The sequence below is a fragment of the Vigna radiata genome, unplaced genomic scaffold (assembly GCF_000741045.1).
Source record: "Vigna radiata var. radiata cultivar VC1973A unplaced genomic scaffold, Vradiata_ver6 scaffold_307, whole genome shotgun sequence".
In the NCBI taxonomy this organism is placed as follows: Eukaryota; Viridiplantae; Streptophyta; class Magnoliopsida; order Fabales; family Fabaceae; genus Vigna; species Vigna radiata.
In genome coordinates this window covers 34,656-61,420 of record NW_014543814.1, presented here as the reverse complement: position 1 = coordinate 61,420, position 26,765 = coordinate 34,656, and the positions used below count along the sequence as shown (strand labels likewise).

Sequence of the window (26,765 nt, the reverse complement as noted above, 5' to 3'; positions counted from 1 at the left end):
AAAATTAATTATGGAAAATGAAAATCAAACCATTACCACTTCGAGTATTTCTATCTACAAAAGTTTAAAACATAAAATTAATTAACGAAACCTTATTTTTAATCGAATTATTTATATAAATTATTCAAACATAAACTTAATTAACTAAAGAACTTATAATAAAGGTATCAAACATGGAATTAATTACGGAAACCTTTCAAAAGAAGCCATCTATTAACATATTAATTAACATTTTCCATTCTTCTTTATTTTTTCTTCGAAAGTATAAATTAAATTCCTCTGCGCACTTCTTTTGTTTATTGTGTTGTGTTTTGGACGGGGTGTTTCCTGTGTCATACATATACCCACACATATGCTTCTCTTGCTTCTTTCTTGTTTTCTCTCTGCCAATTCAAATTGCTCCTTTCTCGGGAAAATCTTCACGCTCGTTTTCCCGGGATTTCTCGTTCCGCGTTCCTGTTAATCGTTTTCGCGATCGGAACCAAGGTTTCAATCTCTGTTCAATTCCCTTGCCTTTCCGTTTGCTCGTGAGTTCTCAAAAGGTTAAGAAAAAACCCACTCAGGCCTTCGTTCTTTCATTCCCTAGCGGCTTCATTGTTCGATTCAGGGTTTAATAAAATAAATTCACTCACTCGCGGTTCGCAGAGCGTTTCAAGATTTAATACTCGGGCCATTGCCAGGATATATTGCGAATTTGGCTAAGCCTCGTGAGTTTGGGGTTCGGATTGCAAAATTCTTGGCGACGGCGTTTCGATTCGAATGCAATTAGGGTTTCGAGGTGCGCGAATTCGTTGATGTGGATGATTGCAGCGGCATGATAGTTAAGCGGACAATGAAAACCGAAGCGCCGAACCTGAAAAGATGTAAGATTGACGGTACCGAGAATGCGATTCAGAAGAAGCGTAGGGTGAACGGGTTGTATTCGCTGGGAGTGTCGGGGGATGCTGGATATTTCAGCAGTGGTTCTGGTTCTTGGAGCAGTGAAGGATCGTATTGGGGTGGCGGTGGTGAGGTTCAGTCGAATTCGAATTCTTTTCTGTTCAATGGGAAAATGGTGAAGGAGGCATGTCGTCCTCCGCTTCTGCGGTCCTCGCGTGGACGCCTTCAGAAGCTTCCGTCGAGGTTCAATGACTCGGTTCTTGAGGCGGACGGAGACTCGAGCTTTGAAGATAACGATAAGAGTTATGTGGAGGACGGAAGGGGTGGCATTGGTGTGAGCGTGGAGAAGAGTGATAGTGTGTGTTGTTCGTCTAGTGTTGGGAGAAGGACTGGTGTTATGGCTGAGAGTAATACATCTGGGATTAGTTTTGAGGGTGTGGACCAAAAACCCAATGGATTTAAGAAGAATGAGGTTTTCAAGCTGGAGGATTTTTCTTTGGGGGATATAGTTTGGGCTAAGTGTGGGAAGAGGTATCCGGCTTGGCCTGCTGTGGTGATTGATCCTGCCTTGGAAGCTCCAGAGTCCGTACTCAGCTGTTGTATTCCCGGCGCGCTCTGCGTGATGTTTTTTGGTTATTCAAAGAATGGAACTCAGAGGGTTAAGTTATCTCCATGTCTTGTTTATGTTGTCAAAATTTTGAGTTTTTGATCGTGGGTTTTAGTGGTGGGGTCTAACAGAGCGATGGTGTGCAGGACTATGCGTGGGTGAAGCAGGGAATGGTGTTCCCTTTCTCTGAGTTCTTGGACAGGTGTGTGGTTGTATTATTTTTGGGGTTTCTGTGGTGGATTGATTCTGTGAGAATGTTGGATGTTTAATTGTTCGAAATTGATCTTTCTTCAGGTTTCAGGGGCAGACTCGGTTGTACAAGAGCAAACCTAGTGACTTCCGCATGGCCCTGGAGGAGGCAATGCTGGCAGAAGATGGTGTTCTGGAATCACATTTGGGAAGAGGGGAAGTATCTGATGCAGAAGCTCATCCTGCTCAACTTATGGAGGCTAACTGCTATTATGTTGACGAAGAATACTACGGGCAGGAACAGGTGAAAATTTTATGTTATCAGTGTTTTTCATTTTATGCTTTATGATCGGATGATAGCTTTTATAAATTGTTATGCATAAGATAGAGGTTTTAGTCATGCGAGTTATCGTTGTTAAAGGCTGCGTTAGGCAATATTTATTTACGGAGGAAGGACTGACGAATAAGTGCCTATGATATGACCGAGTTTATGTGTGGAGGAAGGACGGAGTGGCTATGATATATATATATATATATATATATATATATATATATATATATATATATATATATATTCTTCAGTTGGGACTGGAACTAGAAAAATTGGGAAAAAAAAATCCTTGAATGGTCAACAGCGAAAAACTAATTTTTTAAGGAAGGCAAAGTTTTAGAAAAATTATTTAATTTTTTATAAATATTTTATCAAGCTTCTGTATTTCGGAAGGATTGAGTGGGAGCCAAAAGCTAGTTTCAACCACAACGAGGCACCGCTCTTGTCCGTACGCTGTATGTAGCCAAGTATTACTATTCTTCACCTGTATCGAAGTAGGTGATCATGTCTGAATGGTGTGACATGCAATAGATAAGTGAATAACCTATTAGCCTGTTACGATTGACCTAATCATCACAGATTTATAAGTTAAATTATTCTCTCGCAATCTATCAAATTTGCAAGCGTGGTTTTTAAGTTTTTAATTAATGGTTGAAATGCTAAATTATATAGTTTTATGACTGCGTTACTCCCAACTTAAAACGTTTTAAACCCTACAAAAGAAATAAATCTTTCAGCCATTAGTGAAACCCTGTTTGATAAGCTTTAAACAAACAGTTTTTTTTTTTTGCTATGCCCATAGCTCAAATTCCAAATTCTAAGATTTGTAGCAGTTGCTAAACTGCAGTATTTGTTTGTTTATGTATTTTCATCTCATTTTCAGAATAAATATTTGACCCATTCTTTCTGTGTTTGCCTTCCTAATAACATTTGTATGAGAGATGAAAATAATTTGAGGTGAATTGCTGATTATGAACCTTGTGCTGTCATCTTGTTGCTTTGATGTTTTGTCCTGTATTGATTGTTATTCTGCAAAGCAGTTTTAGATAAGAATTAACTTTAGAAAAATGTATGGTGTATATTTATGTTATTTGTATATTTTTATCGAGTGGATATATTTTTCAGGTTACAAGGTACTGTGCTGGTTGTGGTCTGATATTGCCATGCAAAACCATGAAGAAGATGAAGGATTCAAATTGTGCACCCCGATTTTATTGTAAACATTGCACTAAGGTAATGCAGTTTGGTCAATTTATTACACTTTCAAACTTTTCACTAAATAATTTTATAACACATTTATTTTAACTATTTTTATGTCCTTACAGCTACGAAAATCAAAGCAGTATTGTGGCATTTGCAAAAGGATTTGGCATCATTCAGATGGTGGGAATTGGGTGAGATTGTCATTTTGACAAATTAGTTTTTTAGAAAAAATAAATTAGTGTTTCAATATGCTCAGTTTTGACATCTGTCGTGGCTGAACACTCTATTTCAGGTGTGTTGTGATGGTTGTAATGTGTGGGTGCATGCTGAGTGTGATAAAATAACCAGCAGACTTTTCAAGGTGTTGAATTATGTTTAACATGATGGAACTATTTTTTTTTTTTTAATTTTCCCTTTTTTTGTGAAGTGGCTGAAGATAAATGCATGGCTTGTGGTTACAGGATCTGGAAAATACGGATTATTACTGTCCAGATTGCAAGGGAAAATTCAGTAGCAAATTACCAGCATCACAAACCTACAATCCGGAAATCAAGTATGCAGTAATTGCCTTTTTTTTTTTCTTTTTCATCTATTTACCTAAATTCATTTTATTCTGGGTCTTATGATGTGATATTTTTTTGATACAGATCAATAGAGAATAGCCAAAATTCTATGATACCCGATAGTGTATTGGTGGTGTGCAAGGACATGGAAGGAATATATATCCCAAAGCTTCATCTGTACGTCTTCAGCGTTTTTTGGATATATCGGAAGATAATTCAATTTAAATATTTGATTTCTTATATATTATAGAAGGAAATTATTTTTACTCCTTACACCAGGGTCTTGAATTCATGTTCCTGGAGAGGAAGTCTCTCCATTAATTTACTGTTGTATTTCCTTTTGCCCCCTAGGACACTGAAAACTGAAAGAATTTTCTTTTTGTATATCCATTTATTTTATTTATGATTTTGGAGTTGACTATTATGTTAGCATTCCTCCAGTATTATCTCAGAAAATATCACTTTCAGTAGTATTGTTTATCACCTGACGAGCTTCTATACCAAGAAAACAGCTTGAGAAGCATAAAAGAACTCATTGTGAATGGATTTGAGTTCGTCCCTGAACAATTTCATTGAGCAGCTTGTAATTTCCTTTTCTTGCAGAGTAATGTGCAATTGTGGCTCTTGTGGATCGAGGAAGCAGACACTTAGTGAATGGGAAAAACATACAGGTTGCAGAGCGAAAAAATGGAAACATAGTGTGAAAGTGAAAAGTACAATGCTACCTCTGGAAAAATGGGTATGAAGTGTTTCTTGCTAGATTAGAGGGATACCCAGTATTCTGTTGGGTGGTTTTTAATTAACAGCATAGCGTTAGTCCTGTGACATGGATTTCTTGATTACTGCCTATATCTGTTTTATTTCCAAAAGTCTCCAAATTCTGAGTTTGAATACTTTGTGCTTTTGAGTGTCTATTATTGTGCTCTTGTTTTGTTATTGTTCTGTACTTATTTCTTGTTGTTGATTTGACATGAATTACTTCAGTTGGCTGAACACATTCCACTAGAGGGAGTATCCCAGCAGTTAGATCAGCAGCAGGTACTTGCTTTTTTGCAAGGTAAATGTGCATTTCATGTAAACTATTACACACTGATTGCTTGTGTTTTTTCTAATTGACTGGGTCTTATTCCACATAGCACATACATGTTTTATTTTGAATATATCTCAAGAAACAAATTTATTTTACTTATACCTTGTTGTCTCAGAGAAGTATGAGCCTGTTAATGCAAAATGGACAACAGAAAGATGTGCTGTTTGCAGATGGGTTGAAGATTGGGAAGATAACAAAATTATTATTTGTAACAGGTTCTTTTCATTTTTTTTTTCATATTCTTTTCTCTTAAGTTTTATAATCTTTTGGGTTTTCTAATGCTTTGTTTCAAATTTCTTAGGCTTTAAAGGTAGTGATTTACACAGGTTCACTTGTTCATTGTGCAGATGCCAAATAGCAGTCCACCAAGAGTGCTATGGTGCAAAAAATGTTCAAGATTTAACTTCTTGGGTTTGTAGAGTATGTGAAACTCCCGATGTTGAGAGAGAGTGTTGCCTCTGCCCAGTAAAAGGCATGTCATATTTAGTATTTTGGAAGTGTGAACTCTTTTTTCTTGTCTATTTCCTGTGATGTTAAATTATTTATGAAAGTAGTACACTATGGATTCAGCATTCTTAAAAGGAGGTCGTTTTCATTATTATATATTAAGTTAACCTTAATTATATTAAAAAAATTGTTTTACTTTGGTGGATCATCAATAACAATATCTAATGTCTTGCCTTTTTTGTCCATTTTCACATCGTTAAGAAATCCTCTTATAACTCTAATCTTGATACAAATGTGGTTCTAGTTGTCTAGGAATCCTGGTGTTATGAATTTGCAATTTGCACCGGCCTTGTTTTTTTTCCTCCATAATTTTTATCTTTAGTTGTCAGGGTCGTGCTCAAGTTTTAATATGCTTTTAAACACTTGCTTTTCAGGTGGTGCACTAAAGCCAACGGATGTTGAAATGTTGTGGGTTCATGTAACATGTGCTTGGTTTCGACCTCAAGTTGTTTTCCAAGACCATGAGGCCATGGAACCTGCTGTGGGAATCCTTAAAATTCCTCCTAATTCGTTTGTGAAGGTAAGCTGGCTAAATGGTCATATTATTTTTATACAGTTGGTTTCAGCAAAATGTTTCCTCAAATAAATCCTGACTGATTTAAACTTTTAGTTTACTGGGAAACCAAAATGAACCCAACTACATTTTGCGGTGTAATCTAATGATTTATTTTTATTAAACTATATACTTATTCTCAAATTGCTTTTGGATGATTATTCTGAACAGAGAAATTTCATTCTTCCAAATTACTTTTTGTTAAAAAGTAAATTCTACACCAACAATCCAAAATGCACTATATAATCTTCCATTTCCATAATTTTTTATTGTATTTCTCTAGTTGTTCACGGAGAGATAGTTGCGTGGCTTTTTTTTTTTTATGTAATCACTTATGCCTCCTAGTTTTGTTTTGTTTTTTATTTTGTTTTTTTGTTTTTTTTTCTGGACTGTAATAATGAACTCGAGTATGATTCTTGTCCCTGCTACTACAGACTTGCGTGATTTGTAAACAGAGCCATGGTTCCTGTATAACTTGTTGCAAGTGTGCTACATATTTTCATGTGATGTGTGCATCAAGGGCAGGATATACAATGGAAGTAAGTTTTGTCTGTTAAATGTAAATATGTTGATCTGGAATTGCTATTATATTTAGATTTGTTTTTTCATAGGTCAAGTTTGATTATATGTGAATTGCAGGATGTGGGGAAATATGCTGATATTTTTAAAATTTACAGTTGCATTCCATGGAGAAGAATGGGAATCAAATAACAAAGAAGCTAATATATTGTTCAGTTCACAGGTTTGAGCTTTAGTGCTGTGATTACACCTATCTCCATTTTTCACTTCTTTTCTCGTTAGTGGTTTTAAAAGTTAATTCCATCTCAGGGTCCCAAATCCAGATTCAGTACTGGTCGTACACACACCCCTGGGGATTTTCTCTCCCAGAACTTCACTTCAAAATCAGAAGGGATGCTTCAGGGGATCAAGGCTAATTTCATCAAAGAATATAGAGCTTATTGAATCTTCAACCACTGAAAAAGAGGTCGTTGAGCCACTATCTGCTGCTAGATGTCGAGTCTACCGTAGGTCTACTAATAAGGTGATTCCAAATACTTTCATGAACATACTAGTATATTAACCTGTCTTATGTTTCATTTTAGCCAAGCACTTCTGGTATTTTTATTACACCCAATTCTATTGCTTCATTAATGCTAGTTGCTAATACAAACATGCTTATTACTTACATTATCTATTATTTCGAATTTGTTCTCCTACAACTCATTTCCTTCCATTTGGTCAGAGAGCCAATGAGCCAATAATTCACTTGCCTAAGGGACCCAGCCTTCATTCTTTAGATGCAATAACTCTGTTGAACGACTTTAAGGTAATCTTTGTGCCTAAGGTGATATATATTAAGAGTTAGATTTATTTTTGTTAAGTTGTACCATAATATGGAGAGGGGGAGCCAATTTGTTATATGCTGAGCTTGCTTTGTGATAGGATGGTGATGAATCTAAAGTATTCACTTCTTTCAAGGAACGTCTTCACCATTTACGGGTAAATCATATGTGTCCATTTAATTATCTCATTTGTTTCCTGTTTTAATTTTAAATAACCTCTCTCTGTCTTATAATATTTAAATTCAATTACAATTTTTTGGCTTAGCAGGAAATGGAAAAATTGAGAGTTTGCTTTGGAAAATCGGGCATTCATGGATGGGGCCTCTTTGCTCGTAGAAATATACAAGAAGGAGAGATGGTAACTTTATTAATTTAATAGTCACTCAAAGTTAGGTAAATTATCTTCAGTTTATTCTGAAGACATTAAGTTCATGCTTCTTGTGTCTGTATGTAGGTTGTTGAATATCGGGGTGTGAATGTAAGGCGTAGTGTTGCTGATTTGAGGGAAGCAAAATATCGTTCGGAAGGCAAAGATTGCTATGTGAGTATTATGTTTAAGATTGTTTAAATATCTGACAAGGTGAAGTCTATTTGGTAATTAGTTGAAAAGCCTGTTTTGACAGGTCCATGATTTCTGTTAATATTTGAGTTCATTTACTGCTAATCTTAACACCAAACAAAATAAAATATGCAGCTGTTCAAGATTAGCGAGGAAGTGGTAGTTGATGCAACAAACGTGGGCAATATTGCACGCTTAATAAATCATTCTGTAAGTTATTATAAGTGTACTTTTCAGTAATTTCATTAATCTTTTTATTTAATTTTATTTTGTGACATGTCCCAGAGAGTGACTCTAACACTTTGTTGGGCATAAAAGAGGAAAAGGGGGGAGTATTGTTCTCAGTAACTTGGCTTTTTTTCCTTCTAAATTTTAACTGCCATAGGTTTCTAGATTTCCATAGCCTGGTTTTTATCTATACAGCACTAGTTTCTGTTTTGCCAAAAGAAAGAAGAAAAATGTGGCATATGTTGTAGTTAGATTATAATATTGTTTGAACATTATCTAATTCAAACACAATCGTGCATGTGGATTTGTACAAAGATAATATTACAATGTGCCAAAAACAAAAGGAAAGAAACTGATGTTTAACCTTGACTTGCTTCAGTGCATGCCAAACTGTTACGCAAGGATAATGAGTCTGGGTGATCAGGAGAGCCGGATTGTTCTTATTGCCAAGACTAATGTTTCTGCTGGTGACGAACTAACGTACGGTTTTTGTTTTTGCATATTTTCTTTAAACGTCCTCACATGTACAAGATGCATACATCTTGCATTATCAAGAAGTTGGTTAGCCTGACATGAATGAACTATTATTTTCCTCCGATTTTGCAACAGGTATGACTACTTGTTCGATCCAGATGAGCGGGATGACCTGAAAGTTCCCTGCCTTTGCAAAGCTTCCAATTGTAGGAGATTTATGAATTAGGTTTAGCTTTTATTTGCTCTTTGAAAAATTGCAGTTACCAAACCACAGTAAATTTTTCCAATTCAGTCATTTTTTTAATTTTTTACTAGTTTAGTATAATTTGTATATCATTATATAAAATAAAATAGATCATTTCTGTGCAAATTAGATTGAGGGATTTTCCTATCTTACAAGGATGTTCTTCAAATTGTTTGACATCTAGCGGCAATTCATAAAGGAACACACAAGTTACATGATACATTTCGAACATTTCATGTAAACCCTAACCCATATACTATATATTTTTTTTTCTTCCAAAAATGCAGTATTTGAATAGGGCATTTAAAAATTAAACCAAAATTGGCTTGGGCTTTATGGATTAGGACCCTTCTCACCTCCACCCCCAAACAACTGATATCTTTGACTCCATGCTATATGTTTTAATGAAAATGTAAAACAAAATCCCAGTTAGACACTCTCATTATATGGTCATCCTCACAACAGTAAAAGGAACTATTATTACCCGTTAATGATCGTAGGACTGAGTTTTAGTAGTTTTGTATGAGGATTTAATTTCTAAATTTCTGATTGTCATTATATGAAAGAATACTATTAAATATTGACAAAAAATTCCCTTCTTTGTTGGGGAAAATCAACGACCTTTAGGTAAATATTAAATTATGGTTTATTTTCTTGTTCACGATGTTGTTCTTATAATTGATGTTATTTACATATAATTAAATTATACTATTCTTGTATGATCAATAATTGAAGCAGTGGTAAGGTGATGTAATAGGATGAGTAAATGTAAACATTAATACGCATTAGACATTTAATTAATACAACTATTTCCTTTATGTTGTTTAATTTCAAATCATTTTCAATATAAATCACTTAAAATTGCGGGAATATGTCATGTGGAAACAATTGATACAATTAAAAGTTGATGGACTAGAATCCTACCTCTATGATACTTGAATTGATATGATTAAAACTAAAAAAAAAAATTTAAATATGATATTTAGACACCACAATATACTAATCTTTTTTATTACCAAAAGTTAATGATTCTCAAAAACTAAAATAAAACTAGAAACTAGGCTCATTAAATTTTTTTTGTTAAAATAAAGATTCTATTGTGATTTAAATTTTTTATTTTATTTCATTATTTTGTTTGAAATGGTAACTTTTGGCGCGCCTATAAGACGAGGGAATTAAGATCAGGAAACCGTTGTGTTTCAGTTCAGAGTTGAGAGTAGGTTGTTCCCCGTTTCAGCTTTATAATTTCAGATTAAAAAAAAAAGCTATATCAGAGTCCTGAAGCAGCATGCGAAAGCGCCTCCAAAACGCTACTTCTTCAGCCGGCGAAATGCAGCCGGAAAAGCGGATCCGTCGGAGCAAAACCATTTGCTCTTGCAACTCTCCCCGTCCTCCGTTTCTCTCTGCTCATTCCATTTTCTCCTGGTTCTCTCTCTATATTTCTGAAAATTCAATTGCAAAATGATTTAAATTTCAATCACTCAGCTTGTATACATGAATTTGTTTTTTATTTAGCTCATTTGTAGCTTACTATGCAAGTGCGTTTGTTAGTCATGAACTTGAACTCGATTCTGTTTTTTCATTTAGATCTGGTTTTTGAACAGTGCTACGGATAAATGCTTGCTTGCTTGTTCTGAGACTGAGACTCAGTTTCCTTTTTTTTTTATCCACGAAATGAGACTGTCAAATAATTGTAGTGTGATTTATTAATTTATAGAGATCTGCGTGTGTGTTTGTTTGTTTATTATTATTATTATTTTAGCAAGATGAATTTGAATGCGATGTTATAGAGTTTTTGAATGTTGATGAACTTCGAATATATACATAATCCTTCTGAATCATGTTTGATGACCTTTTTTGCATAAGAGGAAACAATTAAGCTTCATCCGCTGGTAATTTGTGATTTCAGTAATTTAATTCATAGTCGAGATCCCAGTTCCTTGAGTTTCTAAGCTCTACCTACATAAAATTGAGAAGTTCATTTTCATTTAAAAATTTTAAACAGCTAGTCTCTCTTCCGACTCTGTTTTGTCTTCTGAAGTGTATTTGGTTTCTATGAACTTCTTAAGTAGAAAACCTTAAAACTATTAACAATATGAGATCGTCTTTTCCTATGGCTCTAACTAATACAGATTAATGGATGCCTCTCTGTTTTTTCCTTCCAATTTCTAATTTGAAAATGCTGAAAAGTTGGAAAGCGTAGTAAACTGTAGATTCTATATGCATATAGGAAAGCTTAATTCTTAAGGGAAATTTAGAATCTATGTATTCATTTCTAATGCTTTGGTTAGTTAACATTTCTATTTTTGTCTGAACACTTTATAATTGTGAACGCGCCGGATGAGAAGGTTCGAAGAGGACATTTGGACAGAGATTGCTAAATTTCTGGATGGAAAATCTCTGGTGATGCTGGCAGCCACAAGCCGATGGTTCCAGCGTGTTATTATGGAGGACGGTATATGGAGGTTCGTGTGCCTGCGTGATCTTCAGGTCCCACCCCCGGAACGCGTGGCATTCAGGTGGTGCAAGCTGTACACGTCAGCATTTGGTAAGACCTCTCCATTCTCCTTCGATGTTCAATCAATCCAGTGATAGTATCAGGCTAAATTCCATATTAAAATAAAATTTCAGATGGAAGCCACTCCTACATGTTCCGTCAACAAGAGAAACACATAGGTGAGTTGGTTCTTTGGTAGCCACACTTCGTTTCTCAGTAGTCCTAATTTTCTGTTTTACATCCTTTAAACAATGCAATTAGAGGCTTGAATTTTCTTAACTGGATCGGAAACTCTCCTTCATAAAAGTAAAAGCAAAAGACACATAATGGGTTTGGCTAGTATTTAGTCTTATCTTTGAAAAGTAATTGTTATAATACAGCAATGATTTAATAAAGATAAGAGGTATAATATATAATACAGTAATTTTTATAAAATTAAAAATATTAATTACTTTTCTTAATTTGTTTAAAAAAACCATGGGCATTAAATTGAAATTAAAAAAGTTATTATTTAAGTGAAGTAAGTGGTGTTTCTCTAATTAAACACATTTTTTAAAACTTTCCAGTGTTTTAAATATAAAAAAATTAACAAAGATATTAATTAAATGTTGGTATTTGCTATTTTTAAATTAGGTATTGACATGGTATAGTGAGACTTTATTTTAGCACTGTTAATTCAATAAAAATGAATTTACTCTAAAGATCATTTATTCATATTAGATGTAAAAAACACGGATTATTTTTATATTAATTTCAATTTTGACAAAAGTCTAATTAATCCTTAAATATAATTGACTTTATGTAATTTATACTAACTTTTAGTATCAACATAAATATTAACCCCATTCTATTCATAATAAATGTTAGAGTAATTTATTTTTACAATAATTTCCAACACAAAAGTAGTATGGAAAAAGTATAAAGTAAGAACAAAGATAGATATAAAAAAATGTGTGTAAAATAAAAATAATATTGTTTAAATTTTAATAGATGCTATGTAATTATAATTGTTGTCAAAAGTTGTAAAATTGTGAACGGGACGACCTCATCAAAACCTCTGGGTAAATAAGGCAAAGTTGATATTCCACTTGGAAGCATATCTAAACCAATCCAAATGTCTATTCTAATTTCTATCTATCTCTCTCCTTATATATTAAGTTTATTTATAAAATTATATTATTTAAATTTTTTATGAATTTGTATTGTTATTAAGCATTTATATCAGTTATTTTATTTATAATAATACTTTTGAAATTTTAATTGTAAAATTACATTAACTGTATTTGTTATTTTATATATTCCTATGTGTTAGTAGTAATAATTTGAAATTTATGAGTAATCTGTAAAATTATATTATATATATACTATTTTTTTTATTATAGATAGACTCAATGACCAACCATTTGATTATTAACCTGTGAGGCCGGTTTTCACAAGACTAAGTTGACTGTTGGTTTCTGAATCTCTTGATATTCTATTTCACAAAAACATTTTCCTTCTTTTAATGAATCAGTTAATATCAACAAAGCAGAAAAATCTGTGAATGCAGTTTCTTGAACTGACCCGAGACCATTAACTACTTCTGGCACATATTCTTAGTCCTCCATGCTTCTGATTGTTACTCTATGATGCGATTTCTTAGTGTATTGTATACCTTTCTAGAATTTACCATGACCGAGTCTTTCTTAAAGTGCACATGTTTTAGGACTAAAGCGTAGTCCAGTTAACAGAAGATGTGGGCGCAATATGTGCAGCTTTAATGTCTTAGATTTAGAAAATTATCAATGTTGTAACTTATTATTCATATCATCATGTACCATCAGATTGGATGCGTATAGGTGCCTTTTCTTTTGATTCTTCTGTAGCCGTCCTGGCAGAGAGACCGAGTCTTCCGGGGAAGATACTGAAAGGAGAAAGCATTGAAAAGTTGTTGCGGTCTCAAGGTTGTTGCGTGCTAGAGAATGTTAAATCAGGAGTCTGGATAGCTGGTAACTTCCAAGTTAACTTTTACACTTGGATTGTGAGATTATACTTGAAATGAATATGTCAACATATTATCTCACTTGTGTTTAACTTATTTCATTTGTTTATTGTGGTTAAATTTTCAGACCTACAGCTAGTAAGATGCCCGGTTTGTGACCTCAATACGTGCGACGGTAATTTGAATACAATCCCAAGAGCCCTGCATATCCCTAATCCCTTTGTACTACCATTGCCTTCTAATTTGGACAAGACAAATAATGCTCCCGTGAATTTACATCACTGATCACTGTGTTGTACAGCAAGGATTTGCCATTAAGAGAAGCTAGATTAAACTTAAATTGATAACTTTCTCCCACTTATATAGGAACAATGCAGACGCTAGATGCAAGGCACATTGAACTATTCCTCTGTGAAGGCTACCGAAGTGGGAGCTGGGATTACCAGCTTGTAGGATCTCATGATATAAAAAAACGAGCAGATGGGGCTGCTGGCTCCATTTTTGACATCAAACACCTGGGCGATTCATCAACGTCGGGTAAATCTTGATACTTCGGTCGGCTTACTCGGTAACCCTGTCAATTTTCTTGACAATAAACCTTGGTCTATTGTCTGTGTATAAAGAGATCACCTTCTGTTTGTCATAATAGATCCAGAACATTTAAAATTTTGCTGTGAATAGTTTTAGTTACAGATAATCCCCAAACGAACTTCAATAACAATATCATCATGCCTCAGAACGATTCGGGGTTTAGGTTATGAGCATTTCTGTAAATTATTTCATGTTCTAACTTTTTTTATTGCCAACCATTTCATAGAAGACTGTTAACTCGAGACGCTACCAAATTAAACAATCTGTTTTTATTTCCTCATAAAATGGCAGCGGTGTTTGATTACAAGTCTTGGATTGGAAGAGCAAATGACTGGCAACCCAAGGCCATGATTGCTTTTCATGCCGTAGCTGTCAATACTAATTTACAAGAAAATGAAGGTAAAAAGCTTCTTCTTGACAGCTTTGTGCATCAATTACCTGAAAAGTCTGGGCAAAATTAAATCCCATATTTCCTTTTTAGAATTTTCTTACTAATTTCACCGGTGTAGTAACTCATTTTCACGTCTTTGCTTTGCTTACAGTCTTCTCTTGTTTTTTTTTTTCGATACACGCAGGTCTTCATGTGAAATACCATGCTATGAGGGAAGGGACAGACGGAGAAGTTGTTTCTATTAGAATCTCTCAACAGCTCCTGTGATTCATCTCCATCCTGTCTTTGAGAGGGGCAGGGATTGGGTAGTTATTTTCTAGCTTTTAAATGTCTTCTAGGCATTATTATACAAGTCTACACAAGGACCCGAAAACAATTATTCTATAATCCATTAATTTTTCACATGTAGCTCTGGTTTAAGCATTGAAAGATAATGACAAATAATATTTCCGAATGGAAAGTCGCAAATTGGTGATGACCAAACATTATTTTGTATGGAAGTATAGAAATTATTCTCTAGATCTTCATCCATCTGCTTTCATGAAATAGAATGATTCGTGCAGTGTACTGGAAACAAACTAACGAAATTCGAATAACTTAATGATCATTGGTGAGGAACTGAGGATTTTAAATATCCTCCCCCACAATGGCCAATGTGACAAGAACAGGAATTATATTATAATGTTCTCGAGTCATACCTTCTTTATATCTCTGTTAATTTATTACACTATATCAATATATAATGTAAAATGATTTCCAAATGTTGCTTTTAAATTTGTATAGACTATTAAAATACGGTTTCTTCTTTTTATAACCTGGTCTGTTCGCTTCCTACCGCAGACTTTTACATCTGAAAGATAATGGGCATCTTGGAAGTCCTTTTTCTCTTCTTCATCTTTCCTGTCATATATGCCTCAAGTGATTGCCAATTTTCTTTTTGTGGCAGCAATAACATCATTGTTCGTTTCCCCTTTCAACGAGAAGATGAGCAAAATCCTTATTGTGGGTATCCTGGTTTCAATTTAATTTGCACGAATAATAGCAAAGCACTGCTGAAACTTCCTCACTCTGGAGTATTCTACGTCCGCAACATTAACTACCTCGCACAAAAGATACAAGTCTACGACCCTGATGATTGCCTCCCCAAACGGCTTCTGAGCCTCAATGTCTCAGGCTCTCCTTTTATTCACACTTTTACTCGTAACTACACCTTCTTAAGCTGCACATTACAGAACGCAGGATCACAATTCATTCCCATTGACTGCCTCAGTAATTCCACACATTTTGTATCAGCTGTCCCTTCACTGAATTTGCCCAATCCATTACCTGCATCTTGCTACGTTATTACCAGTCTTTTTGTCCCAGTTGCAGGGCAAGAGCAGCAGTATGATGGTAATTTCACAGGTGAGTTTAGTCAAGATCTTGTATTAACATGGGATAGACCTGACTGCAGATATTGTGAATCACAAGAACAATTGTGTGGGTTTGATCGAAACAACAACAATCAACTCTTCTGTTTCTCTTACCAAACAGGTAAACATCTTCTATATGGATTTATATCTAAATGACCTAATATTACAAAGAACTAAGAGAAATAACTTGAGTGATATTATCACCGGAGCTCTATCTATCGTAGTTGGTCACATGATGTGAAGTTACTGGGAAAAAAAAATGGTCAATGGTTTTACGTGGTATTCACGATATGTGCGTAATTTTGTTTTGTTTACCTTTTATATAGTTGACTTCATTATTTGATCTGCATGCTGGCATTAAATTAAAACCAATGCAAATAATGCTTTTTTTTTTAGAGAAATGCAAGCAAGTGTAATGCGCACATTTGTATGGTATATGTCAATCCTTTTTTTTTTTTTTTTTTCAATTATCACAGGGTACTCATTAGATTTTGGAGTAAAATAAAAACAAATCCATTTTAATTGTTTCACGACACTTCTTGAATTAGATTTGTCCACGATATATATATATATATATATATATATATATATATATATATATATATATATATATATATATATATATATATATATATATATAGACACACACATATACCTTTTTACTTTTTGAACTTTAACCATACATACTGAAACATTAGTTTTGGTGACTAAAAATCTATTTCACATTAATCCATGAATTCTTAAAACCCAATTCAATGTTAATATAATGTTAATACAGTCAGTTAGCTTAAAATTTAGTTTACCTTGGATTACTAGCTTAACAAATGTTTCCTGTTTGTGTTTCAACGAATTCTTCAAAAATTGATATAATCTGGGAAATATTTTTATTAACTATAATGATGTTGCCCATTTTCTTTGTTGTTTTTAATTTTGAAAAAAATGTATTATTTTTTTTTACATATATCTAAATTAATAAATCAAGTCAACATAGAATAATATTTCAATTCTTTTAGAAATATAAATAAAATATTTTCTTAAACAACAGAAAGTTTAAATTTTTCCTTCACTGGAGCTGTGAAATTAATTTACGTTTGACATATAAACATGCTAGATTGGTGGTGGCTCTTCTAAGAATTTGCTTTCCTTGTGCTTCAACTGAACGTGAACTTATCTAAATAAAAACACCGTAACCTTGGTCAGTAGAAGTCGTAAATATACATACATACATATGTTCTATGCTAATTGACTATATAAAGTGCTATAGTGATACGTCAACCTCCATTAACCAAATACACCCTCTGACTTAGAAACAATACATGTAAATTTCAAGGATCTGGTACTTAGTTTTAAAAGTCTAAAGAATTATGTGAATTTAGTTACCTAAATCTGTAGGGTTCAAATTGAATAGTGTTTTGTTCTAGGTTATAATATCAAGGCTATTGCTTCCTGCGTCCTATCAGATTTCTACCAGCACCCTATCACTTATGGAATCTATTTTTCCGAACACAATAAACATTTCTGGGAATTTTTTTTTGGAAAGCAATCACCCATTTCTATTAAGAAAAGAATTTTTCGGAAGTTTTTTTATGGGGTGGGAGAAGAAATTTGATTGGGTGTAAGACGCAACAACCTAATATCAAAAGCCAGATTAGAGTCAGCCCAACTCTTAGAACAAAGATGTCTCTATTAATCGATTTGCTGTTACTGATGACATTTCCTAATAAACAAGGTTCCTCTGCAATCCCATTTTCAGATACCATTCTAAAAAAGACAACCTTATATATTGTGTTTTCTTTCTGGCTTAAGGTTCAGGTCCATCACAACAAGGAATCCAAGTTTTCAGAATCATCACATTGTGCATTGCTGGACCAGCAGTAATCTTTGCAATTGTGATGGCATGTTGCGTGTGCTACAAGGACAGACTAGCCAACATTCGTAACATTGCCATTGCAAGGTCTGCACCAGCCACAGTATTACCAGCACCACAGATTGTTGCAACGGGTTTGGATGAGTCCACCATTGAGTCCTATGAGAAGGTAGTGCTTGGAGAGAGTAGAAGAGTCCCTGGACCCAACGGTGGTTGCTGTTGGATATGCTTATCAGAGTACAACAGCAAAGAGACAATACGATGCATTCCTGAATGCGAGCACTGCTTCCATGCAGATTGCATAGACGAGTGGCTTCGCATCAATAACACATGCCCAGTTTGTCGTAACACTCCCTCTCCTTCTCCTCTTCATGTTACCTCCATTAACCCCTAAATCATCATCATGGATTTTCTTTCGCAGATTAATCACATTCTTAGCCACACCAATGTTATAGCAACACTATCATATATGTATACACTGGTAATTTGTGAGAATTTAAAATACAGTAATAATTTTCTTGAAAAGCATAACTCACCAGGGAAATTGCCTCATCATCGCAAACTACGTAGTAGACTTGGTTAGAGGCAGGTTGGAATGTAGGAGCTTGGTTTACAATTATATATATATATTAAAGAAAAAGAATAAAATAGTTACTTTTAAGATCTAAAACTTCAACTTTCAATGGTCTTCTGTACAAGTGAGTAATCTACTATTTGGTACAAAGAGCAAGAGATACCATCTAGTAAGAAAGAACAATGTAACAAAAGTTTAACTTTTTCCGTAACAAAATTCTCGGTGTATATTCTCATGTTACAATCATGCTAATTTGATGCTAGAACATCACCTAGAAACATGACACAGGATAGGACGCACTGCAGCTTTGAAGTCATCATAAAACCTCTGTTCAGAAAATCTCCTTGCCCTTCTCCTTGCAGCTGCAGCCACCTTAAGTCTCTCTGTCTCCGACATTGTTACTGTCCTCACAATGGCGTCTGCATATTCTTCAACAGTGCAGGCAAGAAATCCTGTTTGCTGTCCATCTTCATCTAGCACAATGTCCATTTTTGGGCCAGCAGAATTATGAGCTGACAAGCAAATATTGCAAGAATAATTAATGCATGCAAGAGTTGCTAATATAGACAAAAAATAGACACATTTACAAAAATGTGCAATTGCACATAAGCCTACCGATTGGGATAGCACCGGCAGCCATGTATTCTACAACACTAATGCCAAAATGCTCATCTGTCATCGAATGAATCCCAGCAACAGCACCCCCTAAAAGTCCCACCAAATCTCTGTAGGTCGAGGCAAGCATCATATGTATTAGTAGGAGTACAGCATTCACAGTTTAGGTTCTGAAATTACAAATACAGTCTAAACAATTGAGACAATTAAGAAAATGAATTCATGTGATAAAAATGATAAACTCATTTCAGTGAAAGAATTGTTAGTCATTAATCCAGAGTTCTTGGCTAATTCACAAGCCAATTACCGATCCATGAAACCGACCTCTAAAGGTGGTTTCCAAGCAACATAACATGCATCTCAACCCAGTTCAAAGGCTCACTAACACCGATGTACAAAGGATTATTTTCCAAACTGCTTATTTTGTACAAAAACAACTGAAATCTCTTACTAGGAAAGTCTTTGCAGCCCTATCAACTTGGCCATTCACCGATAGCAAAAGAAAAAAAATCAACTTGGCCATTGATGATCTTGATGATTTAAAGGAGCCACATCTAATCATAAGAAGTTCAAGGGAAGTACCAAAATAATGAATGAACCATATACTAATTGTGAGGCTTTAGTTAATAAAAAGGAATATATGCTGCGTTTGATTTTGACACGGCATCGGATTGATTGATAAAGTTAATTCCAAGTTTCAAATCTTCTACAATATGAAACATGATGTCAAGTGTTAAGTAAAATCCAAACAAATATAAAGTTTTTCACTTTGCAAGAAAAGGGTAAAGGCTTTCCAAGTCTAACATCATGGTAGTTGAAAAACAAAAATAAATTACACTAACCATCCATGAGGGTTTGTAAAACTACAAAAAAAAAAAAAAAAAAAAACAAAAAAAAACTTGACAAGTCTATCTGGTAAGAATAATCTAGTCTAAGAGACAGAATTAGTTCACTAAAATTGTGCAATACCCTACGAAAATGGTTCCATACAGAGACTTATCCATCCTAGTTCAAAAATTTAGATCAAGGATTCTAACTTGCCTTTAGAAATTAAAATATTGATCATATCCCAACTCCTCTCCAAAATAACTAATGACAAAACAATAGCCATATAAGATAAATACAATCATATACATTAAGTTTCCAGTAATAATGCATAAGTAAGGCTGGTTATATATTGCTAAAATGTAGATGAACAAATATGGCAGATAACATGGTTAAAGACAATATTATTTCTAAGAACGTTGACAAAATATGCTAAACCACCCTTAGATCAAACTTTCTGTTTTTCAAGTAATTGATCTTCTATTTCCTTGGCTTGAATGCAATATCTCTACTTCCTCAGCATTCACCCCAACTTATTGGATTTTTCTCCAGACAAAGCTCAATAAAAAAGTTAACTTTTATAGAGCTTTTGTAGAAGCTAATTAGAGAAACTTTTACTTTCAAGGAGAAAAGATGGTTAAAAAAGCTGTGACCACTCATGGATTGCTGTGATGTTCAAGTAGGAATTGGGAAACTGTGACATGTCCTTACTCTTGATTATAAATACCACAGCCTTGTAAATTCAAGAAATAGGGGTAGCTAGTGCTGTGGCTTAGGAGTTTTTTATTATGGATTTAAAATACGCGTTTGGTTAATCAAAGCAGTTAAGGAACCTGGGCATTGGCTATTAATTAAGTTTTGAAACTTTAAACATCAGCCTGAAATTGGGATTTAGGAAAAGAAAAACCAAGAGCAATCAAGACCCCCAGTTTCCCAATGTCAGAATTTGCACTGAACGCTAGCTGGGCTGATAACTACCATATACCATCAACTAAAGAATAAAGGGTATGCATTGTACAAAATATAACTTTTTTAAATAGTTTATACTTCAGAGAAAATGTTTCTTATGATCATCAGAAGGAGGGAAGAAAGATTGAAAATCCATTGGGACTAACCTGTATGTTACATTCTTGTGAAATTCCACTTGTTCACTAATATTCAGCTCAATTGCTTTCTTTTTTAACATTTGAAGTCTGTCATCATCTGACTTATTTCTACAGCTACCTACAATTTGGAACTTAGGTTTTGGTAAGGTAGGATCTAATCTTTTAATGGCAGCTGAAAAAGCCTCAAGTTGGAGAGTGTGTGCCTACATTTGAATGAAAAAAATGTCAAATTGGTTTAAACAACAAAGGCTCAAACGAGCCACATAAAAGGTTGTACCTTTTGTTCACAAGGTTGATAGGAATATGCCCACCTTCTCCGGTCGAAATTGCGCAACAGATATTATTACAGGAATTTCTGCTGATCGTTCCAAGGGAAGTACCTGTTTATATTGCTTACCTGTTAGAATTCACTTGTCATAACCAAACTATGTAAAGAACAAAAAAAAAAACAAACACACAGTATTATCATATTGAGACTTCACATTCTCAAGTTTTAAACATTTGGTAAACATACATACTACACCGGGAGGAAACATAGAAGAGACAGACCATAAGAGACTTCAATGCCACAAAGTAACAAGCAATATGGGAAAGCTATCACCCAAGCGAAAGAAAAATGCAAAACATTAAATAGACAATATAATAACGTCTCTAGGACTATAAATAACAAATTGCAAACCTGGAGTCCTGAAGTATCACAAGGAGGATATACTCGCTTAATACGACCTGGAACTCTCCAAAGACTTTCAATATGGGATTTGGTCCAAGATGAATTGACCATAGCAAGGTGTGCACATGATCCTACAATCCCATACAAGCAGCTGAAGAATGTATAATAGACTATTTTGCATCTTGAAAGCCAAACACTGCAACAAAAAGAAAATAACTGTTAAATTCCTTAAAACATGGAAGAGACAAAATAGTGTTAATTTAGTGAAAATTACCGCATGGAAGTGTGTATGCATTGAAGGGTAAGGAGAAACATGCAAAAGGTGAACTTTCACATGAAAAGACTTCAACTTTTCCAATTTCTACACCAAAATACTTTTAAAAAGATTGATTATCTTCTACTCTTACGCTCAAAACAATTGAATAGGGTATAATATTCAAATTTAAGTAATATTGAAACTATAGCATTGATACCATTTAACAAGTGAGGAAAATTTCTGAAAGATGACTAGTCTATAAGAGGCAACAAAATGTACAAATCCCATAGTTAGAAGAAATCAAACCTTTTGGTAATTAAGACATCATTATTATACATCAGGCTGCGATCACGAACACGAGATAGCATGTCTGAACTGATAGTGGGATAATGTGTATAGCAAATAACTTTACATCCAAACAACCGGGCAAGTGGATATGTAAAAGCATATCCACTTGTGTCAAAGTAATATACAGGAGTAAACTTGCACAAAGCCTCCCAAGCAAGATACATGGAACCCAGACTTTGACCAATCATTGTAAAATGCGGATAAGTGGTTTCTTCGATCCACTTTCTCTTGTACAAATGAACCACCTGAAAATCAGGACAACAAGACAGATAGGTTTAAGCTTTTAAACAAATCAAGTATATTCTTGCACAATTGGTGCCAAAATAAATGCTTCTTACATTAAAACAATATTTTCTTACTTTATATAATCAGCACACTATCTTATTCCATGGCTAAATCATCCCTAATCCCCTCCTTCCTATTGTCAACTCAACCTGCTAAGCAAGCAATGCCATGTTTTACTGCCTTTCTCTGGCTCACTTCCACCAAAAAATTAGATCCATTGATCCTAATCTACTCATTCTTTAGCAGAAAACAAAATAAATTTAATTCATGAGTTATGAGAGCACTAATAACCGAACCCATGATAGGAGTAATTAACAGATAAACAACATCCACGAGTTGACTAATATTCTAGCATACACTAAAAACACTTATGAACCCAGAAAAGCATTCTATGATATTATACTCTCTCATCATTACTACAATCGAAAAACCTACTTCAAATAATACAAAGCCACGATGAAAGCGAAAGATTAAAAGAAAAAAACCCCACAATCCAAAAACAGAAAAGAAGAAGAACCCAGATAAGAGAATAAGAAAAGAATGTACCTTTGGAGGAGAGAGGAGCGTGACCCCAAAGCGATCTAGGGATCGAGCCATCAGCGACTGAGGGGTGGAGTCATGATCTCCGGTGTAGATACAGCAGTCAAGGTCAGGGATCTCCTCTTGGATGCCTCTGACGGCGCACCAGAGCACCCTCTCCCCGCCGCCGCCGTCGTTAGTATACGGATGAAAGAATCCGACGGCTCTGTTCCTCCGCCGCCTGCCGTTGACTGGAGCAATGCAGAATCCAAAAAGTATGACGGTGATGAGCGCAACGATTATCATCGTCAACATCAAATCGCTGAGTTACAGTAACAGATGTTTAAGGCTTCTCCATAATTGTTCAACAAATTGGATGAGTAATTCAATTTTTTTGGTTCCTCTTCGAAGGTTTAGACAACAGAAAGAAAAGTAAATAGGAAATAAAGGCAATAGGCTTATTTTCGTTAAATAGGTCTTTAACCTTCGTACATTCTTTTCCTGTGCTCCAATAAATTCATTTTAGCTCTTTTATATGGTGTAATTAAAAAATAAAAAATAACTTTTAATTATGCAATTCAGAAGTTAAAATTAATTTTTAGATTATACAATTTTGAAACAAATTTTCTCTTTAAAAGAAAAAATTTGAGATAAATAAACTAAAATAAAAAAATGATTAATTTCTAATTTTTTGAATACCACAATCTAAAAATTATTTTTTCTTCAAATTACACACTTTAAAAAGAAAATGTTTCTCTAACAACTAACTTTTGTCAACTTTTTTATAATATCGTGTGTGAGGTGTATTGATTGGTTACTTTAAAAGTTTTTTCTAAAAATGTGTAATTTATTGTTTAGGACATTTTGAAAAAAAATAAAAGGTTAAACCCATTCGGAAGTTCCTGTTTTCGTGTTTTTTTTTTCCACTTAAATCTCCGTCTTTTAAGTTCTGTTAATTAGGTCTTTAAATTTGGAAAATCAAATTAATTTTGCCTTTGCCGTCTGCCGCAACCGAAATCGCGACGTGAGGACGATCCAAAAAGAAAAACGTTTGAAAAAGAGATTGGGTCGTCACCATAGTTTATTCTGGAAAACTACGGAAAAACCATAAAATGACAAGGCAAGGTCTACAAAACCAAATTCTGGTTTCGGAAGTCGGTTACGTGTGGGGAAGGTGTTAGCACCCCACAACGCCTGCCCTAAGGCAGTACCTTTAATTAAATACGCGAATTTGATGTCGTTTACAAAATGTTTAATTATCCCCCAAAAATAAAACTCCAGAGAAACAAGATATATTTTTTTTATTTTTTTGTGTCCGACAAGGATTGACCTTGCTCCTACGTGTTCTCAAAGTGAGAAATCAGGATTACGTAGTTCTAGCTGAAAGATGGTTCGTTGTTTAGGAAAGGATGTTTTGTGTTTTGATGTTTTCATAAAAAAAAGGGAAAGGTTTTCAGCACACAAGGCCGACAGAATGGTCGCACGTGTGTTTAAACCTTTTAAAATAAATTTTTGTTGATTTTTTTAAAGAAGAAGAAAAAGGTTTTCAGCACAAGGCTGGCAGAATGGTCCCATGTGTGCTTAAACCTTTTAAAATAAATTTTTGTTGATTTTTGAAAGGAGAAGAAAAAGGTTTTCAGCACAAGGCCGACAGAATGGTCGGACGTTTGCTTAAACCTTTTAAAATAAATTTTTGTTGATTTTTGAAAGAAGAAGAAGAAAAAAATTTCACCACACAGAATGGTCGTACATGTGCTTAAACATTTTAAAATAAATTTTTGTTGTTTTTAATATCTATTTAAAAGTAGATAAAATAAAATAAATAAGTAAATAACCAAATGAAAAATAAAAAGCAGAAAAAATGAAAATAAAAAGTAGAAATAAAATAAACTAAAAGTTAAATGATAAAATAATATAAAGATTGGGCCTAAGCCCAAATGGTCCGGGGTGTGGAAATGAAAAACAAGGGTGTGCAAACTTAATATGTTTCTAATAATAGAGTGGGCCTAGGCCCAAATGAATAGGGATGCGATATAGTGAAAACTGGGGGTGCAGAAACAAAAATGTTTATTACTTTTTTGGTTAAACCCCTTCGAAGGTTCCTATTTACGTAAGTTTTTCCCAGTTTCATCCCCGTTTTTTTTTTACCAATTTGATCCTTTATAATGAATAATTGACTCAATTAAGTCCTCGTCGTTAAATAAACTTAATTATGTTAAATTTTTTATGACCTATGAGAGTGAAGTGGATGTTATTTCAGTCGTGGCTTGCTGATACGGTTATACATGATTTTTGTTAGTCAAACCTTCTACGTGGCATCTTCTTAAATAAACATTTTAACAATTGGGATTTCTGAAACATTTTTAAAAGCTGCAGATTTTATAAATTTAGGAAAATTAAGAGATTTAGGGTTTGTCATTGTTGTTGAAGATTGCAATGCAATTTTCTGAATGAATTTGATGATGGATTTAGGGTGTGAGGAATTAGGAATTTAGGTTCGTTCTTCATGGATTAAAATTGGCAAACAGTGGGTCCTTCACAGTGTTTGAAGAGGCAAGATGGAAGTGGCAAATCCATCACCATTCCTTCGAAAAATTGGTAAACGGAGGAAGAACCCTCCTATCGAAAAATAAAGCTTGGTGGTTCCTCGGCGAATCCATCACCATTCCTTCAATTTCTGCTGCCGCACCATAAAACGTGTTGTCGCCGCACTGCCATTCCACCTCAAGAAACACACTGAGAGAAGTCGGCCTGACGTCACCATCCCTACGTAGCCACCACCACTTCCGTCGATGCTCCAGAACCACCATGGCCTTCTTCTTCTTAGACTCTGTCTGTAACCCTCTAGAGGCCACCCACAGCAGCGGCGAAGATGATTGAATTCTTCATAATTCAAAGTAAACTCCCAGAAACTCCATGTGGGTACCCAAAATCTTCAAATGTCGCTTTGAAGCTGAGGATGANGAATCAACTTCTAAAGCAAAGGCACGATTGTGATTCTTGATGGTTACGAAATGAAAATTTTGGGGTTTAGGATTTCCAGAATCGCTAATTGGGAATTTAGGGTTTTTATGTTAAAATTGNGANTTTTGGTTTGAGAATTCTTTTTAGGAGCTGTGATCTTGTTTCTCAAATTAAGTTTGAGGTTCGAATTCTGGTTTGAAAAATCTTGTTTCTTGATCTGGTTGTGTTTTTGTTTGGGATTTGAAATTGTTTATGGTGGTTTCCACCTTTAAAGTGGTCTGCAATGGTAGATGGGTTCTAACTGAACTTTGTTGCAAAGAGAAAAGTATTATTAAAAATAAGAAATAGAATTTAAAAATAATATTTTAAGTGTGATCAAATAATGATAATACAAGAAAATATTATTAAACCACGTATGACGCAATGAGCAAGCCACGTTTTAAATAAGAACCATGTCACCCTCACAAGTCAGCAAAAATTTGACGGAGTTAAATTCATTTAACGGCGAGGACTTAATTGAGTCAATTATTCACTATAAAGGATCAAATTGGTAAAAAAAAAAGACGGGGATGAAACTGAGAAAAACTTACGTAAATAGGGACCTTCGAAGGGGTTTAACCTACTTTTTTTTAGTTGGATTTGGCCCAGCGGCCCTAGCGTCTCACCCCAAGTTCAGAAACCCCTTAGGGGTTCTCACCTCTTCCTCTCATTCCACTCAAACGAAAGAACACAAGGCCTAGAGCCTCTCTCCCTCTCTCTCCCTAGAAGCTTCCCATCTTTGCCGGCAGATCCCAAGGCCACCGTCTCCATCACTGGTTTAACGCGTCGCCGGCGACAGTAGACGCCATCGGAACCATGGCCGGCCACGGCACCACCGCCAATCTCTTCATCTTCTCGTGCACGAGAAACGGAAACGCTTCCCGGGACGTGATAATGCTAATTCTTACCATTATTTAAGCATCATTTTAGTGGCAAAATCAACTCCTTCATAGCTTTTACTTTGTTTTATCCTCACATTTAGTGTGTTTTCTAGTTTTCTTGTGTTTATTTAGTATATGCTTGTTTTTACCTCTAATCTCTATGTTTGAGTGTGT

At 34.5% G+C, this 26,765-nt stretch overlaps 4 protein-coding genes across 5 annotated transcripts; 3 read left to right on the top strand and 1 right to left on the bottom strand.

Moving 5' to 3' along the window:
- The first annotated feature begins 316 nt into the window (after positions 1–316).
- On the top strand, positions 317–9,153 carry LOC106754959 (histone-lysine N-methyltransferase ATX3). Its single transcript, XM_014637032.2, has 23 exons — positions 317–1,537; positions 1,633–1,688; positions 1,781–1,979; positions 3,132–3,239; positions 3,332–3,400; positions 3,502–3,570; positions 3,671–3,762; positions 3,857–3,949; positions 4,376–4,511; positions 4,757–4,829; positions 4,978–5,077; positions 5,210–5,334; positions 5,744–5,889; positions 6,357–6,461; positions 6,600–6,664; positions 6,751–6,964; positions 7,166–7,249; positions 7,366–7,422; positions 7,534–7,623; positions 7,720–7,806; positions 7,960–8,034; positions 8,432–8,532; positions 8,662–9,153. Exons 1-23 carry the CDS (start codon positions 815–817, stop codon positions 8,750–8,752), a joined length of 2,958 nt encoding a protein of 985 aa, XP_014492518.1. The 5' UTR covers positions 317–814; the 3' UTR covers positions 8,753–9,153.
- Positions 9,154–10,013: 860 nt separating this feature from the next.
- LOC106754947 (probable F-box protein At3g61730) lies at positions 10,014–14,796 on the top strand. Of its 2 annotated transcripts, XM_014637014.2 has the most exons (8): positions 10,014–10,195; positions 11,119–11,318; positions 11,402–11,446; positions 13,091–13,255; positions 13,376–13,423; positions 13,615–13,785; positions 14,131–14,238; positions 14,415–14,796. In XM_014637014.2, exons 1-8 carry the CDS (start codon positions 10,059–10,061, stop codon positions 14,495–14,497), a joined length of 957 nt encoding a protein of 318 aa, XP_014492500.2. In that variant the 5' UTR covers positions 10,014–10,058; the 3' UTR covers positions 14,498–14,796. The 2 variants fall into 2 exon arrangements, with proteins under 2 accessions (XP_014492500.2, XP_022633831.1); XM_022778110.1 differs by lacking the exon at positions 14,415–14,796 and having other exon boundaries at positions 13,615–13,816; positions 14,131–14,221.
- Positions 14,797–14,998: 202 nt separating this feature from the next.
- Positions 14,999–18,039, top strand: LOC106754941 (putative RING-H2 finger protein ATL21A). The gene is made up of 2 exons (XM_022778109.1): positions 14,999–15,763; positions 17,449–18,039. Exons 1-2 carry the CDS (start codon positions 15,091–15,093, stop codon positions 17,901–17,903), a joined length of 1,128 nt encoding a protein of 375 aa, XP_022633830.1. The 5' UTR covers positions 14,999–15,090; the 3' UTR covers positions 17,904–18,039.
- A 229-nt stretch (positions 18,040–18,268) lies between these two features.
- LOC106754940 (GDP-Man:Man(3)GlcNAc(2)-PP-Dol alpha-1,2-mannosyltransferase) lies at positions 18,269–23,167 on the bottom strand. Its single transcript, XM_014637008.2, has 7 exons — positions 22,735–23,167; positions 21,862–22,148; positions 21,309–21,495; positions 20,941–21,009; positions 20,639–20,832; positions 18,699–18,808; positions 18,269–18,595 (listed from the first exon to the last, which is right to left on the bottom strand). The coding sequence occupies exons 1-7, from the start codon at positions 23,020–23,022 to the stop codon at positions 18,351–18,353; spliced, it is 1,380 nt and encodes a 459-aa protein (XP_014492494.1). The 5' UTR covers positions 23,023–23,167; the 3' UTR covers positions 18,269–18,350.
- Between the last annotated feature and the right edge of the window lie 3,598 nt (positions 23,168–26,765).

Bases quoted from the DNA above. Each gene is read 5' to 3' on its own strand.
- LOC106754959 (XM_014637032.2), top strand. From the start codon at position 815: ATGATAGTTAAGCGGACAATGAAAACCGAAGCGCCGAACCTGAAAAGA. The intron at 4,512-4,756 runs GTATGAAGTGTT...GAATTACTTCAG, and splicing joins TGCTACCTCTGGAAAAATGG to TTGGCTGAACACATTCCACT. The intron at 4,830-4,977 runs GTAAATGTGCAT...TTGTTGTCTCAG, and splicing joins GGTACTTGCTTTTTTGCAAG to AGAAGTATGAGCCTGTTAAT.
- LOC106754947 (XM_014637014.2), top strand. From the start codon at position 10,059: ATGCGAAAGCGCCTCCAAAACGCTACTTCTTCAGCCGGCGAAATGCAG. The intron at 11,447-13,090 runs GTGAGTTGGTTC...ATGTACCATCAG, and splicing joins TCAACAAGAGAAACACATAG to ATTGGATGCGTATAGGTGCC. The intron at 14,239-14,414 runs GTAAAAAGCTTC...CGATACACGCAG, and splicing joins TAATTTACAAGAAAATGAAG to GTCTTCATGTGAAATACCAT.
- LOC106754941 (XM_022778109.1), top strand. From the start codon at position 15,091: ATGGGCATCTTGGAAGTCCTTTTTCTCTTCTTCATCTTTCCTGTCATA. The intron at 15,764-17,448 runs GTAAACATCTTC...TTCTGGCTTAAG, and splicing joins CTGTTTCTCTTACCAAACAG to GTTCAGGTCCATCACAACAA.
- LOC106754940 (XM_014637008.2), bottom strand. From the start codon at position 23,022: ATGTTGACGATGATAATCGTTGCGCTCATCACCGTCATACTTTTTGGA. The intron at 22,149-22,734 runs GTACATTCTTTT...CCTGATTTTCAG, and splicing joins CGCTCCTCTCTCCTCCAAAG to GTGGTTCATTTGTACAAGAG. The intron at 20,833-20,940 runs GTGGGCATATTC...ATTCAAATGTAG, and splicing joins CGCAATTTCGACCGGAGAAG to GCACACACTCTCCAACTTGA.